At 42.2% G+C, this 18,986-nt stretch overlaps 1 protein-coding gene across 1 annotated transcript; it reads right to left on the bottom strand.

Annotated features, from left to right (window-relative positions):
* Positions 1-15,440: 15,440 nt before the first annotated feature.
* On the bottom strand, positions 15,441-16,353 carry LOC149406770 (uncharacterized). Its single transcript, XM_089617666.1, has 2 exons — positions 15,646-16,353; positions 15,441-15,554 (listed from the first exon to the last, which is right to left on the bottom strand). Exons 1-2 carry the CDS (start codon positions 16,351-16,353, stop codon positions 15,441-15,443), a joined length of 822 nt encoding a protein of 273 aa, XP_089473792.1.
* Between the last annotated feature and the right edge of the window lie 2,633 nt (positions 16,354-18,986).

Raw genomic sequence — 18,986 nt, 5'->3', positions numbered from 1 at the left:
AGCGAAAATTTGTATATGTTTGTTTGAGTTTTGTGTGCGACAAGTCACACCTGAAAGACTCATTTGGTGCGAATTTTGGGTGCGAAAAGTCGCACCCGAATGTCTTCCGCACCGGAAAATAGTATTTGTAGTAGTTTCTCACGTAAAATCGTTCGTCAAACCCCTCATGTCATTCGTTCTTCTCTGTTCGGCTTCACATTTAGGTATTTTTTTTCAATGAAAAAACAAGTGTGTATCAGAATATAAAAGGAAAATGATTCATTAAAGGTAAAATGGAGACCTCATCTTTTAATCACCAAAAAGTCGACGATATTCGGAGATTAAGGGTGGGTTATGATGGTTAAAGATAATTTAGGGTACAAAGTCTTAATAGTGATGCTAATGGTGTGTTCTAATATTTCTAAAAATGAATAGATGCCGCATTTCGATTAAACTCAAGGGAGATATATAATATGTTCCTTATAGCATAACATGCCATCTTCCCACGTGCACTCTAAAAAAATAAGTTGTCACCGTAGCTACCCAAGTCATTCGAACGATTTGCACGTCAATATCGCCTCGGGCCTCCACTAGAGTTTCTTCTGGCTTCGCCCTACTAAAACATAGTTCACCATCTTTCGGTCCGACAGACATGCTCACATTCGAACCTAAGAATGACAATTTTACCCATGTACCCACGTGCCCGCAAGATCCTACCCGCCACAGGTAGAGTCTTACCCGAATAAATGGGTAGTAGGTAGGGTATAAGAGTATTACTTATTAAAAATTATATGAGTATGGGTAATATATGATTTTTAGTATTCTACTCAAGACCTTTACCCATAATCTTATCTGTTTGAAATTATTACTATATTTATGAGTTCTAAACAAATTTTTCTGTACGTATTTATCAATTTAAGTATTTTTTTTTTAGATTTGTTTATTTTATTTAAGTAATTTTTTAGATTTGTTTAATTTTAATTAATATATCTAATATTAAATAGGTAAAAAAAAAATATAAAAATACCAATTTTACCTTGCAGGAGTTAAAAAAAAAAAAAAAAAAAAAAAAAAAAAATCATAGACTGGGCTGGATTGAATCGGAACCGAAAAACAGGTTGGGATCAGGAAAACAAAATACACAAAGACGTGACGTTGTTTTCCGCTCCACAACAAAACAGAGTTATGGTCTACCCATAATTCTCAGCCACAACTTTTGTTTGTGTAAAGAGCTAAATGAAAAGGAGTTTGCAACAAAGATGAATGAGACTAGAGGCAAAACATTAAATGAAGCTTGTTCTGGTCTCTACTTGCCAACTCCGTTTGGAGTCCCACCGGCCCACTACACAAAGGTTTTTTTACCTTTATTTTTGGAGTACCGACATTTTAAATTCAATTCCCTATATATCAATTAAAACTTATAGATCACATAAACATCAGCTCTCTACAGTTTTTCTTACCGTACATCTTTTTATTTGGATTACTACAGTTAATTTAAAATAAATTTTGTCTACCGTTTTAATTAAAAAATGGTGGTATTTGAAAAAGTTTCTGATAATGTATATTGTTGAAAGAATGAAGTAAAATAAAGAAACATTTCCCTTTCTCACTCTCGTATTAGATCCACAAAAAGGGCTTTCGACAAAGCTCACAAACTAAAGGCCTCTCCAACAGGGAAGCAAAATGCAAAATGCAAATATGCCTACCCATCAGCTCCAATATATATATATGCCTACCCATCAGCTCCAATATATATATATATATATATATATACCCATCAGCACAAAAATAACATATTTAGAACTTTTATCTTTTTTAAGTTATAAATAGCCATTTTTTATGTTTACAATTTTTTTTTAATAAAAACTTGGTTTTGGACTCTATTTAAATTTATTTACCCATTTTTTTAACGAATACAAAATAGCAGCTATTTTTGAAATATGGCATTTAAAAAGTTACTTAAAAGTTTTTTATTTTGACCAAAATAACGAAAAATTGACATTGGACAGTTTTATTAGTTAGATGATGAGAGAAAAAAAATTTCTACAATTTTGGTATCTAAAGTTAAGTCTTCTATTTTCAATTAAATGATTCCCTTTCTCTCTCTCACTCTCTCTCATCTCTTGGCTTCTCTCTCTATTTATCATCTCTCAATCACACCTCTTTATTGGCCCTGTCCGTCTCTTTCTCCTTCTCTCTCATAGTTGTTGTGTTGTTGCTGATGCCACGATTATGCACTACATGTTCTAGTGTCGATGTCGTAAATAAGGTTAGTGTTTTAGATCACATTCTTGTGTTGTTAAAGAACTTTTTTAAATTATGTTTTGGTTGATGTTATCCATAATTAGTTATAGGTAAATATCTAATATTAAATTTTAAAGGTTGTTTTAGCAATCTTAACGTTTGAAGTGGCTTAATTCGTCCAATTTTTATTTATTTATTTACTTTTGAAGTATGGACGTGTTCGAAGACAGAGTCGCTTCACTTACGAACATCATCGATACTTCATTCCATTCATTCTATAAGTAATATATTCTACGACATTGTTGGATCATATTTCTTTTATGATTCATGTAATAATATGCAAATTATTGATGAAAATATAGGGTTTCGGGATAATTATTGTAAAAAGTAGTGCATATTTTTGTATTGTTTGCTCAAATTTTTATGGTTCGTATATACTCAATTTGATTGTTCACTTTACTATTTGTAATTTTGATTTAAGAAATATTGAGAGACATTATTTAATTTTGCTTTCGTCCAGTCTAAAAGTGTCAAAAAGGTTGAGCCCGTTAGTGAGGAGATAGAGTAATTTGACCAGTGTATTTTATGAAACTATATAATTGAAGAGAGAGTGAGTGAAATATATGAAATAAACTGTAGAGAGAAAATAGTATTTTACGTTAGTAATGAAGTAACTATACTGAAAGTGCACTCTCTTTTAGTTATAGTATATATGTCATTTTACAAGTAGATGTTGCTTTCTATGCCTCTCGTCAAAAGTAGGAAGCACTTTGTTATGAACTCGTGTCACCGTATCCTAATGGTGTCCCTATAGTGAAAGTGCACTCTCTTTTAGTTATAGTATAAATTGGACCAACGTCATGTCGACTTGCAATTCACCATCAGGCCCAACCCTTTTTTTTTCAAGTCTAAAAGAAGTTTGGGCTCGACCCAAACCCTACTTTTTTATTGGAGGGCTGGTCCTATGGAATAGGACTTTATGCCCAACCCGGCCCAACCAAGGCTCGAGCATGAAAATGGTCTAAACTGAGCCATAAAAACTTATACACCCCGAAATATCTAATTGTATTGATGGGAATGTGAACGAAATGAATACAAAGAATATCGAACTTTCGAGAGGTCTGTGCTCTCCAAATTTGAAATTTCTTCCATACAAAGACTAAACACTTTTCAGATTATTCTTTGATGCCATTTCCTTCTAAATCTGCCTTATTTGTATAGGCTTGGATATTTTCTGTTTAATCTATCAACTAACTCTTATTATTATTTAATATTCTAAATCTCAGGTCCTAACATTAGCCCAAACTATAATAATAACAAAATAATAAATAAATATTTAAAAAAATTATACAATTTTAATTAAAAAAAAACATAAATTTTTGTAATTTTTTTTTATATCATTAATAATAAAATTGAGTTTATGTGTCAAAAGTATTTTTTTTAACATAAAAACATAAATTTTAAAAAAAATATTTTTTTTATCTAAAAATGGTTGGGTCCGAACCGGACCTAATTAGAGCTAGGCTGGGTTTGGGTTGGGATTTTTTTAGTGTCCGGCCGGGTTGAACTCGAGGCCCTGCATCCTAACCCCAACTCAGGCCCTTCAGTAAGGTCGGTTTGGCCCGAGCCTTTTCCGAAAAGTATTTGGCCGGCTCAAAACCTCTTAAAAAGATAGTTGGGCTAGCCCACGGACGGCTCGTCTCAATTGACAACAATACATCTTATAACAATAAGGCAATAACGATGATGTAAAAATATGGCTTTATCTTTTTTCTTCTCGACAAAAGTTTCTTGGCTACCAAGTATATTTGTCAGCAATCATGTTTTTGATCCCCTGGGTTTAAGACGAGTTTGAGCGGAGGACGGGGGTATGTTGGGGCGGGGATGTTGCGGACGTCGTCTCCGGTGGACGAAGGAACCACCTCTAGCGCCCATGCGGGAGAGAATGTGAGATCACGAGGCCCAAGCTAAACTCGCATTGCATATTAGCTCTTGTTTTTCTACAATTGTGATTTTTTTAAGGGGAGACTGTTTGAAATTGTGGTGTGTTTCTACTTTCTATTGTAGCCATTGCCATTTTATATACCCATGTAATAGATCACTTGATTTATAGACTAATATAATTACGTGGAATGTGGGCCTATTAAGTAGTTCTTCGATTCTATTTCGTTTTCTTTCCTTCAATACACGTCCGAGATAGTTGTTTTCATGATACAAATCCCATCTTTGTTCCACTAATGCACGTAAAAATGTCAAAAGGGCCGAATCAGTTTTTTTTTTTTTTCAAATTAAAAAAAGATCCAAACCTTTTTATTAAAGAGTTGGGCCGGACCGAGCCTATGTAATAGGATCACCCAACCCAGGACCAAGCCTTCAATCCTCATGGCTGAGGGCCGGGTCCAAACTTGGACTTGAAAATGCCTAAATTAGATCTTAAAAGCTCAAACTATAATTGTAAAAAAATAAAAAATAAAAAATTAAATTCAAAATATACACTTTTAATCAAAACAATACAAATTTTAGTCAAAAACATTTATATCATTGATAATAAAATTGAGTTTATGTGTCAAATGTACTTTTTAAACATAAAAATATAAATTTTAAACAAAAATAAAATGTTTATTTTATTTTAAATAAAAAAGGTTGAACCCGGACCGGATCTAATTAGAGCTCGGGCCGGGTTCGGGTTGGTTTTTTTCAGGGCACTGGCCGGACCGGGCTTGAGGGCCTATAACTAAGTCCAGCCCAGACCCTTCAACAAGCTCAATTCGGCCCGATCTTTTCCTGAAAAGGGTTGGCTCGGTCCAAAACTTTTAAAAAGAGGATCGGGTTGATTAGCCTACAAAAGGTCCGGCCCAATTGACAACACTAATTGATTTAAGTATACTCAACTATTTATTGATTAGAGCTATTAGGATTTCTTACCTACCATAAGATTTTTAAAATATGAAGTTAAGAAAGTAAGTAGAAATTATTATACGAAAATTATTAAGAGAGAGAGAGAGAGAGAGAGAGAGAGAGAGAGAGTGTAGAGAGAGAGAGAGAGAGAGAGAGAGAGAGAGAGAGTGAGTGTTTATTCCATATCCTTCTTCAGTAACTATGAGTCAAACAACGAAGACCTAGGAGAAGTTCAATATGTGCTATGAGTCAATTGTACAGAAATTATAGTGTACTCTTAAATTGGATATATTATGAGCTAAGATTCCACGTTTGTAAATAAAAGTAGTTATGGAAATACTAGTGAGGGTATTCAGTATCTTTTTAACCAATTGGACAAAAACAACTGTTTTTAAACTAGTGGATAAGTGAAAAAAATTATTACACAACGAATAATTATTATATCGAGTGACCAATATGGGAGTATATCACACCGAATGGTTTGTCAATTTTGAATGATGAGTCAGTGGAGCATGTTGAGCCGATTTCTCGTCCCAACAATCTATACCAGATTATTTCGAATTGTCTCGTATATTTATTTATATAAGTTAAGGGTCTCATAATCCGATTAGGAAGATTGAACCAAAATCCGAAAGAAATTAATAGATAATACGGATAAAAATACAGAAAGAGCGAAAGGAAATTCCTTTTATTGATTAATGAACGCAAACCTTACAAGAAAATAAAATTGTTTTTGAATAAGCAGGAAAACTTCAGACGAATATAGAATAATATAGTGTAATCTTTCTCTCGAAAATCAATAGCGTAAAATGAAAATGGAATGAGCTTTTATAGCCAGCTCGCTGACTCTCCTGCTTCTTTAGATCGATACACGTGTACGAGCAGAATCGGTCTTCCAGTCTTCAATCTCGCGTACATCCCCACCTTTAGGCGATTTGACCGTTTCTTAGGTGATTCGTCGTTCAAATTACTTGGCGGGACCGTCTAGAAGATTTATGGGCCCGGGTCGAGTTGGGATTCTTTGAAATACTGTCTTGGGCCGATCTCGCCTGCGCCTAGGTTTATTAGGCCGAACTGGGCTTTGGGCCGAACTAACGATTATCTTGTCTCCTTTGGGCCGAACTCGTCTTGGGCCTAGTTGGTCCAATTCGCCTGGTGGAAGGGAGAGATATTCACTCCCACAATCAGTCCCCCAGTATCTTCTATATTATGAGATAATATAGAATATACTTTGTCGAACCGAGATTTTTTCATAATCTGGTTGAAATTCGACGAAATATTCGGGTATTTCTACCTCTTGGTTACTTTTGAGCAGGCGCCAAGGACACGTGTCGCCACGTCTGTGCCTCGATAACTCAAAGATTTTTTTTAATTATAGCGATCTTCTCAGGATTCTCAACCGTCGATTTGACGCTTAAATAAAGTTGTGACCTTTCGATTTCTCTCATTAATATCGATTCGTTCACATCCCAAAGGTAAAATCACAACTTTCTCTTCTTCATTTTCTTCTTCTGCATTTCTTGAATTTCTTTGCTTTTGCCATCTTTGGCTGTGAAAACTCTCGAGATTCCTTTCCCTTCTGTCATATTAGCGGGTACTGGGCTTTCTAGGTTTAGTTGATTTTTATCCCGAGTTCCTGTTCTTTGCCCATATTTCCTTAAACCAACCTGCAAAGTGAAATATCGATTCCCGACAAGAAGAGCGATGATCCCAACAGTGAGTTGTCGTTGCCGTCGTCGTTGACGAAGCGCGACCTCGTCGATATGAGGGAGCGATACAACTTTCCCGATGGGCTCAGGGTGAAGGTAGGAGGCCAGTCCGCCGATCGAATCATCCCTGGATATGTTTGTGCATACCAGGTATTTTTCGAAGAGTGCGGACTGCGCTTTCCTATTCCCCGACTGCTGATTGAGTTTTGCGACCGTCTGGGACTTCAGTTCGCCCAGATGTATCCGAATTTTGTTCGCCAAGTGATGGCGTTATTGCTGTTGTCTAAAGAGGCTGGGGTCTCTCTAGACGTAAATGACCTCGGCCGTCTGTTGGTCGCGAAGCGTAACTCGAAGCACCATCCGGTGTGCTTCTACTTGGCGAACCGACCTCGTCAAGGTATAGTTACCGACCTCCCAGGCAAGGACAAGAACTGGGGTTCGAAATACTTCTATTTCGAAGTCAGCGAAAAGATGGTCGAGGTGGAGAAGAATTGCTTGTCCGTCCCGTGGAAGACGGACTGTGGTAATTAGGGGGGGTTTTCTGGCGATCTGCGAATTGGCTAGCGCGCGCCTGGAGCGATCTAATGCTTCGTTGTTTTGTTTTTGCAGAGAAGATCGTTGTTTTCCCGTCGGACACGTTCGATCTCAAAGTCCAGAAGCTGCGCGCCTGTGAAGTTTCCTGGAAATCCTTTTCCGAAGCTCGGTTCGTAGCAGCCGATCTTTGGCTCTCTGCTCCTTTAGGTCGGTCTTTATTTCCGAATTTTACCTCGTTTCGCAATTTTTATTATTACTTATCACTTTTTTTTTTATCTTTTCTTAGGCGATTCTTCAGACGACCTCTCCTCCTCGTCCGAGATGAATAACGAGGACGTAGACTGGCGGGCCAAGAAGAAGGCCCTTAGGGCAGCCAGTGATGCCGAAACCTCGTCCGGATCGGCCGAGAAGGCCAACCCGTCTGCTCCGACAGTGCCGGCTCCTACTTCCGGCTTTCAGGAGCTCTCAGTTATGGTTCCCCCGGCCACACTGCTCATCGAGCTCGACGGCGAGCCTGAGGTCGCCAAGACTGCCAAGGCCGCCAAAGCCGCTGAGACCCCTTCTGCCGGGGTCATCAAAGCTACGTCCGCCGAGGTCGCGAAGGCTTCGGCAGCCGCGATTAAGTCCACATCGACTCCATCCTCTCAGGCCAAGAGGAAGGAGGTAGAAGGCATCCAGCAGAACAACCCGAAGAAGGGACGAGCTGATGATCGCGGGAAGGCCGTGAAGGGGTCCGGTCAGCCGCAGGGGTCTCCGCCAGGCTCCTGCAAGCTGGCGTTTAACTGGAATCTCGACAAGCCGGTCTGTGATGACCCGGCGGCAGCGGCGTGTCTCATGCGCCAATTCAACTTCCCCGAGTACCGGCTCCCGATGGTCTCGAGGATGCACGGGGCGAGCTACTATCGCTCCGTCAGTGCGGCGGGTTCTCGGGTAAGTTTCGATTTCCTTTTTGGCTTCCATTTTATTTTCTCATGGCTAACTCTCACTTTTGCAGTTCATGGCCGAGCTGAATAAGGGCTTCCTCGGCTACGAGGTGATGTACAACCGCCTCTCCCTCGCGAACCAAGAGGTGCGGACTAAGCTGAAGGCCTCCGAGGACGAACTCACGAAGTGCCAGGGTTTCCTTGGTCAAATGGACCACCTCATCGCCGAGACGGACATGTATGCTCGTCGCGTGAAGGATCTTGAAGATCGCCTTCAGGACTCCGAGAGGACGCGGGTCGACCTGAAGAAGGAGCTGGACCTGGCCGAGGCCTCCCATCGCAACCTTGGATCCGAATTGGACCGGGTGAAGGCCGAGCTAGCGAAGGAGAAGGCGGGGAATCGTTCCTTGCACCGAGCTTACCGTTCGGCTAAAGACGACGACATTCGGGGGCGTTGGTGGCCTACCGCCAGTTCGTCACGGCCGGGAAGAAGAGGACGACCATCCTGCGGAATCTCGATCAGGCCAATGCGGCGTCGTCGATCTTTCAGGAGGTCGTCAACAAGGAGATCGCTGACGCTTCTACTGAGCTACAAGAGGTCAAGGACGAGCTGGCGAAGCTTCAAGCTGAGCTCGACAACGTGCCTTTGCCTTCTCTTGCTGGGGCCGAGGATCTTGAATTCACTCCTTACGACGATCGTTCACCCCCCGATGCGCCTGCGCCCGAGACTTCCGAGGTCACGAATCAGTTCAGCTCGATGCTCGACAGCTCGGAGGCCGTGCTTGCGTTGATCGATGAGGCCAGGGAGAACTCGAAGGAGGCCGAGCTCGCTAAGGACAAATCGGCCTAGATCCGCCTCGCCTCGCCCAATCTTTTCCAAGTTTTTAAGTCTGAAATAAATGTTTTATGTTTTTGGGCCCCTGCGTGGGCGCTTTCATTTTGGGCCCGACATCTGGGCAAGTTTGTCGAACTTCTTTTCATTTCGTTATTATTGTTATCTTTTTATTTGCTTCGAACATATTACATGGTTTTATTTCTTTTATCAAATGTCATGAATGTTTGCCTATTGCTTTTGTTCGCGTCTCGGTAGACAGTAGACAATTATATTTTTTTTTCTTTGTTAATGTCTAAAAATTTGTGTGCTTGAGCGAACGCGCTTACTTACTACGGCGCTTATTTGTTAACTTATTCGCATGATGTGTGTCAGCCATCGTCGGTCGAACCCCTAATCGTATCGGGATTATGTATATGGCATGCCTCCGAGTTATGCCTTATACACGATATGTTTTTCCGAACCGAAGCTCTAAGTCTTTGCTCTTGAGTCAGGTTTATAGTGGTTTATCGTACACAACGCATGAACAAAGCCTTGGGCATGTTCATTTGCGGGTGTAAGTCGAATCCGCCGTGCTTGGCGAATTGATCTGAATCGAACTTGTTCGTTCCAAGTTTCTCTTATTTATGTGAGGTGGGGGCTGAACCTTGTTTCAAGGCTGCCTACGTACCCATGTTTGGGATCAAGCCGTTACGTAGTTCGATTGTTATGACATTACTTTTAACAGTAATATTTCTTTAGGTTCATGATATTCCAATATCTGAGTACTGGGATACCGTTGAGCGTTCCAAGCTTATAGACGCCTGTTCGTGGGATTCCTGAGACTAGGTATGGTCCTTCCCAGTTTGCTCCAAATTTTCCGGCGTTTTCTTCGGCCCTGTTCTGATACACTTTTCTCAGCACGAGATCTCTGATAGGTGCGTTAATCACGCGTAAAACTCTTATTTCCCGAACAAAAAACCGACGAGTCCTCAAGTATTTTAATGGTTTTCAGTAGGTTTTTGAGTAGTTTCAGGTTCAGAGGAGAAATAGAGCGTCTACAGTCAATTTCATGGAAAAAGGGCGGATTTGGAGACGAAACTGTCGAAATAGAGTCAAAAAGCGATAAGCAAGAAAATTGGCGACTACGCGCGCCGCGCGAAGACAGACTTCGAGACCGCGCGCCGCGCGCTTCTGGTCGCGCGTGAAGTTCATCTCGAAGTTCTTCCCATTCGAGAAGATGCATAAGAGGCGTAACAAAATCCATTCGTTCTCCCAGTTCGAGGGTGAGTCTTTATTTGAAGCTTGGGGACGCTTCAAGGAGCTGCAACGGAAGTGTCCTAACCATGGCATCCAAGGGTGGACAATGGTGCAAATCTTCTACGGCGGCCTTTCTCCTTCATCGTGCACCCTCGTCAACACCGCCGCAGGATGATCCTTCTTCCAAAAGACCGAGGAAGAAGCTCATGCCATCCTCGAGGAGCTCGCGTACAACAACGACCAATGCCCTTCAGATCGAAGGATTCAGAAGCGCGAGCCAGTCACGCCCGAGATGGAATTGATAAAAGCTATCGCAGTACAGGTGGCCGACCTCACCAAAATGCTCCACGAGTAGAAAGCTACAGTTCAAGCTATCCAAGCCCATACTCCCGAGCCGTGCTTCTGGTGTGCCGGCCCTCATTCTAGCAATGAGTGCACGCAAGGGGACAAGGGCCAACAAGCAAATTTCATCAACAATCGGCCGCCCAACCAAAATTACAACAACTACAATCAAAGCCCGATGAGAAACTATCAGAATGGGGGATGGCGCGGTCCCCAGAATAACATGCCGATGCAACCCGCACCACAATCTCAACCTCGACCGCCTCAGACTCAGCCCCGACCACCGCCATATCAAGCCCCACCATTGCGAGCTTACAAGAACGAGACCAATCTGGAGGAGCTCGTAGCTAATCTGGCCACGTCGACGACTGCCTTCGTGAATTCCACCACTGATTTCATGAACAAAATGAAGACGACACTCTCAAACCAATCGGCTCAGATCCAAAATCTCGAGACGCAAGTGGGGCAACTCGCAACCGCCATCCACACACGACCCCAAGGCACACTTCCAAGCACCTCCGAAGTGTATCCAAGGGAGCATTGCAATGCCATTTCTCATCAACATGTGGCAGTCACTGAGAGCCCGAAGAAAGAAGAAGAAGAGGCTGCATCGGTCCATATCTATAAGACACCACTTCCGTTCCCGCAACGGCTCACGGTGGCGCTTTCAACCGAGTGTAGCGCACTTCTAAAACAAGGGCTCCCGCCAAAGTTAGAAGATCCGGGCAAGTTCACATTGCCGTGCACTATTGGAGACATCTTTATCAAGAACGCTTTGTGTGATTTAGGTTCGGGCATCAACCTCATGCCGTCGGCCGTCTTCAACAAACTCGGGGTAGGTGAACTAAAGCCCACACGCACCACTCTCCAACTGGCAGATCGGACCGTAAGGCACCCGCACGGCTTCGTGGAAGACCTCCGCGTAAAAATCGGAAATTTCACTTTTCCAGCCGATTTCCACGTCATCGACATGGACGAGGATCATGATATCCCCATTCTCTTTGGAAGGGTTTTCTTAGCCTCTTGCAGTGTTTGCATAGACGTACAAAGAGGCGAGCTGATGACGCGCGTGAATAACGAGGAAGAGACGTTCGGGATCTGTAAAACCCGAAAGCGCAAGAAGGAAAAAGAAGAGGTCTACGTCCTCGAGACTGACGAAGTCACTACTCCACCACCCACACCTCTGCCACGTGCTCCTCCAGAAAAATCAACAAAAAGTGAGAGCAACGGTGCAAAGCCGAAGTCTCCATCCAAGCCATGGCGATGACATTGGCCGAAACCGTTCAAAAAGGTATGGAGGAAGAAAGAGCGCGTAGAAGAAGATCCACCGCTGCCCGAGCGCGGCGGCGACGAGTAGGGGAGTTCTACCACCCCCGCGAGGTAAGTTCTCTGTCTTCCGTCTTTTTTTTATGGATCTACATTGAGGACAATGTAGAGATTAAGTTTGGGGGGATGAACTACTTTGTGGAGGATTTATGTTAGATTAGGTTGTTTTTATTTAATTTTTATTTTCTTAATTTTGTTTGGTGATTGCTTATAAGTGATAATATTAAAGTGTTTTCTCTCATTAATTTGCCAATGATGCCATGTATTTTCGAAGAAATCCGAGTTTGAGTCAATTTTAAAATTTTTTGTGCTGCATTGTGATTGACTAGTGGTTTGAGTAACACAATTTCGGTTGATTTTTCCCATTTATGCACACACGTCGTCCCGGGGTTTGAGTAGTCCTTAGAGGTTCGATCACATCTTTAAATGTCTTTTAGCTCACGAACATTAAGAACCGCTCTAGCCCTCTTCGAGGCGAAATGACATGACATGAACCTAGGAAAAATGACATATGCATTCATGTGGACCGATCAGAGCCAAAAATCCAACCCGTAATACTTCCTTGAGCACCCTTTCAGAAAAAGTCGAACGACTAATCCTTTCTAGATACGTAGTCAGAAAAAAGCCGAGCCAATAATATTTCAAATCCCACAAAGAACCACGTTAACTTAGCGACTCTTGAGTAAATTCTTTCGATTTAGTGACATGTTTTTCGACTAGTCTCTACGTTTTTTTATTGTTCATTAGACACCACGCCGGTGATTGTTCGTGTTTATTTTTATTGTTATTGTTTTGTATCAGAAAAAGAAAAAGAAAAAAAAGAAAAAAAAAAAAGAAAAAGAAAAAAAAAGAGAAAAAGAAAATAAATTACAAAAAAAAGTGTTTAATTTATGCGTTTTATTTATTTATTTGTATTAGTTTTTGGCGTGGTATTCTGTGACATTAGTTTTAGAGACTAGACGTTGCATAGTCAAAGTTTGGGGGAAAAACATTGGGAAGTAAAGGCTTAGGAAAAGAAAACGTTCTTGAAAAGTGAAATTCTATGCCATGAACGTGGGAATGGGTGAGTAAGTAATATCATGTGAAAGTTGGTGAGTTTGGTGAGATTGAGTCGCTAGGTTGACGTTTTAGCCACATTTTGACCATATCCTACCGTTGACCCTAGCCTAACATTACAAGCCGACAAAGCCCTATTGATTTCATCGGTAAGTGTCTTGCATTAGTGGAGAGTGAGCGGCGAAAAGCATTATGGTGTTCAATTCACATTCATCTCATTATCGTTTAAGCATTCTACATTAGAAGACGTGAACGAACATATTGAGTTGACCTCTCTCTCTTTCGGGACATATTTCACACACGAGAGATTTTGATCGGGAATGTGTTGCAAAAGGCCATTTAGTCAATCTAATTTTTTTGTTTTTGGTTTCATGTGATGATTGACTTGGATTCGGAAATTTTTGAAGGTTGAGGCATTTAACTAACACTTGACATTGTTGCTAAACTTTGTGATCACCATTCGTTTTTAGTGTAACTTCTTTGGTGTGTTTATTTTATTGTCTAGTCTTTTGTGTTGCTTGAGGACAAGCAACGATTTAAGTTTGGGGAGATTTGATAGGTGCGTTAATCACGCGTAAAACTCTTATTTCCCGAACAAAAAACCGACGAGTCCTCAAGTATTTTAATGGTTTTCAGTAGGTTTTTGAGTAGTTTCAGGTTCAGAGGAGAAATAGAGCGTCTACAGTCAATTTCATGGAAAAAGGGCGGATTTGGAGACGAAACTGTCGAAATAGAGTCAAAAAGCGATAAGCAAGAAAATTGGCGACTACGCGCGCCGCGCGAAGACAGACTTCGAGACCGCGCACCGCGCGCTTCTGGTCGCGCGCCGCGCATACGGAGGCATATACCGTGAAATCGCACAGAGTCTTATGCACGGAGCGCGCGTAACCTGGAGTCTAGTCCGCGCGCCGCGCATCGACAACCGCGCGCTCCTTCGGGTTTTGACGGACTTACTTTCCGTTTTTGATGTTTTTAGGCTATTTGAACCATTTTAAAGGCCCAATAAGCTCCGAAAATCATCCCTTGACCTATATATGCGACTTTAAGCTCCGAAAAACACATCTTTTCCTTTGTTTAAGTTTCTATTTTATTGTTTGGTTGTTCTTGAGAGCTTTTGAAAGAGGAAAAAGACGTTCTTCAACGGAATTGACAACCTGACGAGTTCTCCTTCTCCGAATTCATTCGTTCTTCTTTCTTCTCTTCTTTTATTTATTTTATTGCTCTAAATTATTGTTGAACATCAATTTTACTTAATATGAATTCTATTTTGGTTTCAATCTTTATTTTATTGCTTTTAATTATTCTGTTATGTTTAGCGTTGATTATGAACTCCATTAGAGGCTAAGTTTCTTATGGGGTTGCGATGTAGCCGGGATTGATAATGGTTGGGGGGTTCGTTAGGGTTAGATAATTATTGTTTGCTTCATTATTATGGATTGCTTGATATGAATTGTTCCTTATGCTTTCTAGTGCCTGATCACCATTAGAATTGTTATCTAGGATTGTTTAGCTACTCGAGAGAGAGTAAATAATTGTGCTTTCGTTCATGTCTCCATAGTTGATCCTAGATTAGAAAATCTAGGCAATTTATGTAATCGTTTGAACTCTTGTTTCATTGCGTGTGATTGTTTTAATAGGATTAGAAGCCGATAGGATGATAATCCGTCAATTACATAGGTTTGCTAGAACACTCGAGAGAGGCTAGTGAATAATTTTGATAGAGTGAGATAGCATCCATAGGAGTAGATTTTGTTGTTCAAACACGAAACCCTCCGACCTAGTTAGCTCTGGTGATGTCGTGACCCCTACTTTCTCTTCTTGAAAAACTCGTATTTAACTTTCTGCTTTAGTTTTATTATTGCTTTTGTTACAACCATCTTCTTAATTTTACTTGGAGTTAATTGGCATCAAGTTTTAGGAAATCGCTGTTTCACTAGTCCCTGTGGGTACGATACTCGAATTTACATTCTATATTACTTGAGCGACACACGTACGCTTGCGTGCGCGAGTTATTTCGCAACAATCTCCAGTGTTAAATTCTCGGAAGTTGACTCCTTTATTGTAGTATCGGGCGATTGATCGCTGGTATAAATTCATGCGCGTCAAAGCTTGGTTTCTTCTTTCGTCTGTCAAGTCGAGGGAGTCACACAACATTTTATTGTTAGTTTCTTCATGATCGTTCGCGTACATGGTGCGAATTGTTTGAATTTCGTGTTCAATGGGTAATATTGCTTCGACCCCGTAGACAAGAGAATATGGGGTTTCCCCGGTAGGCCTTCGTGGACTCGAGCGGTAGGCCCACAGTACTCCAGGGAGTTCGTCGGCCCATCGCCCTTTTTTTGGCTAGAAGTTTCTTTTTCAGGTTACTAACGATTGTCTTGTTGGTAGCCTCAGCGTGTCCGTTCCCTTGTGGATATCGGGGTGTCGAGAATCGTAAAGTGATTCATTCTGCTGCGCAAAAGTGTCGGAACTCTTTTGTTATGAATTGTGCGCCGTTGTCAGTGATTATCTCCTGCGGCGCTCCATGTCGACAAATTATATTTTTCCAAATGAAATTTTTTACGTCCACATCCCTTATCGAGACGAATGCTTCGGCTTCAACCCATTTGGAAAAATAATCTGTTGTGATAAGGAGGAATTTCAGCCCTCCTGGTGCTCTGGCTAGGGGGCCGACGATATCCATGGACCATTTTAGGAAGGGGTATGGAGCGGATATGGAGGATAGTTCCTCGGCTGGTTGCTTGATATTGGGGGCGTACTTTTGGCATTGGTCACATTTCTGTGAGTGTTGCTCACAGTCGACGACCATGGTTGGCCAAAAGTACCATTGATTTTGTATTTTAATCGCCAGGGCTCTTCCGGCCGCGTAGTTCCCATATTCTCCTTCGTGTATTACGGAAAGGATGCGTTTGGATTCTTCTTTTCCTATACATCGTAGGTATATTCCGGAGAAACTTCTCTTGAAAAGCACTCCGTCTATTAGGGAGAATCTTGCGCTTTGGCTAATTAGCTTTCGGCGTAATTGCTTATCTGTCGGGGTATGGCCTTCGGAGATATATCTGATTATATCCCTTCTCCAGTCCCCCTCTTCTATTATTACCATTATGCTTGTGCTTTTGGTAGTGATAGAAGATTGTTTTATTGCCTCGACCGGTATGATTCGGCTTATCGTAGGATCTGACATTGAAGCTAAGGCGGCGAGGGCGTCAGCGGTGGTGTTTTCTCCTCTAGGGATGCGGGTTAATTCGAATTTTTCGAATTGATTTGTCATTTCTTTTACTAATTATGCGTATGCCTCCATACGCTCATCTCTTGTTTCGAATTCTCCGTTGATTTGTTTCGCAACGAGCTGCGAGTCACAAAAGGCGGTTATGGATTTGGCTCCCACAACTTTTGCCAGGCGTAATCTTGCGATTAGTGCCTCCTACTCGGCTTCGTTGTTTGAGGCGGTGAAATCCAGGCGGAAGGATTGTTCAATCACTTCTTCATGTGGCGATACCAGATGTATCCCAATCCCGGTCCCTTGTTTTGTGGATGAACCATCGACTTTAAGGGTCCAACTTCCAGCGCTTGTCGTGGTCTTGCTTTCATTTGCGGGGAGCTCGATAAGGAAATCGGCTAGAACTTGTGACTTCGGGCATGTTCTAATGCGATATTCGATATCATACTCGCTTAGCTCGACGACCCATTTTGTTAATCTCCCCAATTGGTTAGGGCTGTGGAGGAATGATCGTAAAGGTTGAGTGGTCATTACTACTATTGAGTGGGACTGGAATTATGGTCGTAGCTTTCAGGCCGCTGTGACGACGGTCAGAGCTAATTTTTCCATTGCTGGATATCTCGTCTCTGCATCAACAAGTGATCTGCTTATGTAAAACACTGGTTTTTGGTCTCCTCGTTCTTCTCTGACGAGGACTCCGCTGACCGCGGTATGCGATACGGCTACATATAGGTAGAGCGTTTCTCCTACTTCTGGCTTGGCTAGGATCGGAGGTTAGGCCAGGTATTGTTTCAGTTGCTCGAATGTTTCTTCGCATTTTTCTGTCCATTCGAACTTCTTATTTCCTTTCAGGAGCTTATAAAAGGGTAAGCACTTATCGGTCGATCGGGAAATGAATCGGCTAAGGGCTGCCACGCGTCCTGTTAGTCTCTGGATTTCTCTTTTGTTTCTGGGGGGAAGGTAGATTTCGGAGTGCTTGTATTTGGTCCGGGTTGGCTTCAATCCCCCTCTGAGTTACATGTACCCGAGGAATTTCCCCGAAGATACCCCGAAGGTACATTTAGATGGGTTTAGTTTCATTTGGTAACTGTTTAGGACCTTGAAACATTCCTCTAAATGTGAGATGTGATCTGTTTCTCGTAGCGATTTTACTAACATGTCATCGATGTAGACTTCCATTGTTGTTCCTATTTTGTCGGCGAACATTTTGTTCACTAATCGTTGATACGTGGCTCCTGCGTTTTTTAGCCCGAAGGGCATTACTTTATAGTAATAGATACCCTTGTCGGTTGTGAAAGCGGTTTTTTCCTGATAATTGGGATGCATCAGGATTTGATTGTATCCTGAGAACGCATCCATGAACGACAGGATTTTATGACCGGCGGTGGCTTCCACCAAGCGCTCTATGTGTGGTAGGGGAAAGCTGTCTTTAGGACAAGCTTTATTAAGATCGGTATAGTCGACGCATACGCGCTGTTATGCCGTTATTTTCACATGGTATAAATAACACCCCAAGAGCAAAAGATGATACATCAAGTCCATACACAAGGCACAAGCCCACAAGAAAACTCACGCACCAAGCTCCGAGTCAACACTCATGGAATGTCTTTCAAAAGACTCTCAAAGAATGTTTTCAAGCTAGACTTCTTGACAAATCTTCAAGACAAAACCACAAAAATGACCACCCGGTCGGCCAAATAAAATGACCACCCGGCCGGCCAAAAAAGAAAACCACCCGGTCATCTTCACCCGGCCAAGACCACCCGGTCATCTTCACTCGGCCAAGACCACCCGGTCATCTTTACTCGGCCAAAATCACCCGGTTGTCTTCACTCGGTCAAGATCACCCGGTCGCCTTCACTCGGCCAAGATCACCCGGTCATCTTCACCCGGCCAAGACCACCCGGTCATCTTCACTCGGCCAAGACCACCCGGTCATCTTCACTCGGCCAAGATCACCCGGTCATCTTCACTCGGCCGAAATCACCCGGTCATCTTCACTCGGTCAAGATCACCCGGTCGTCTTCACTCGGCCAAGATCACCCGGTCGTCTTCGCTCGGTCAAGACCACCCGGCCATCTCCACCACCCAAACCAAGTACTTCTCACCAAATCCCTTGGCTCCTATAAATACCTCACTCATTCACAACACAAAGTAAGTTTCTCTCAACTTGTCAAAACTCTACAAAAATCACACCACCTCTTTCTCTCTCTAGAAAACATAGAGACGAGTACAAATCGTTCACCAAGAACATAATGCAACACGACTAATGTTGAGCGTCGGAGCGCGCGCTGAGGAAAAACCATCCGCGTCCCTCTAGATTCACATTTTCTTGTAATTAGGTGAAGGTGCAAGGATTCGAAGACCCGGCGAAGAACACGAAGAACGTGGAAGATCCAAAGACCCGAATACTCGAAGATCCGAAGACCCGGACACTCGAAGATCCGAAGAACATGATGAACACGTGAGAAACACGAAGAACACGAAAGATCCCAAGATCCGGAAACTCAAGGACTCGAAAACCCGAAGATCCAAATAACACAAACACGATGAGAAGAGAAGAACTTCACCAAACCCAACCTACGTGCGGTCATAGGGTCCGGCCCTAGATCGAACCACGGACGGTTCATAGTGCTAATCCAAAAACGCGATTAACACGCGCCATTTACCGTTCTTCTTCTTGA

This window comes from Urtica dioica, chromosome 1 (genome assembly GCF_054948205.1).
Source record: "Urtica dioica subsp. dioica isolate 48M chromosome 1, U.dioica_male_clone48M_v1_H2, whole genome shotgun sequence".
NCBI classification, from domain to species: Eukaryota; Viridiplantae; Streptophyta; class Magnoliopsida; order Rosales; family Urticaceae; genus Urtica; species Urtica dioica.
Note: the sequence above shows the minus strand (reverse complement) of the source record. Positions and strands in the feature narration are given on the sequence as shown.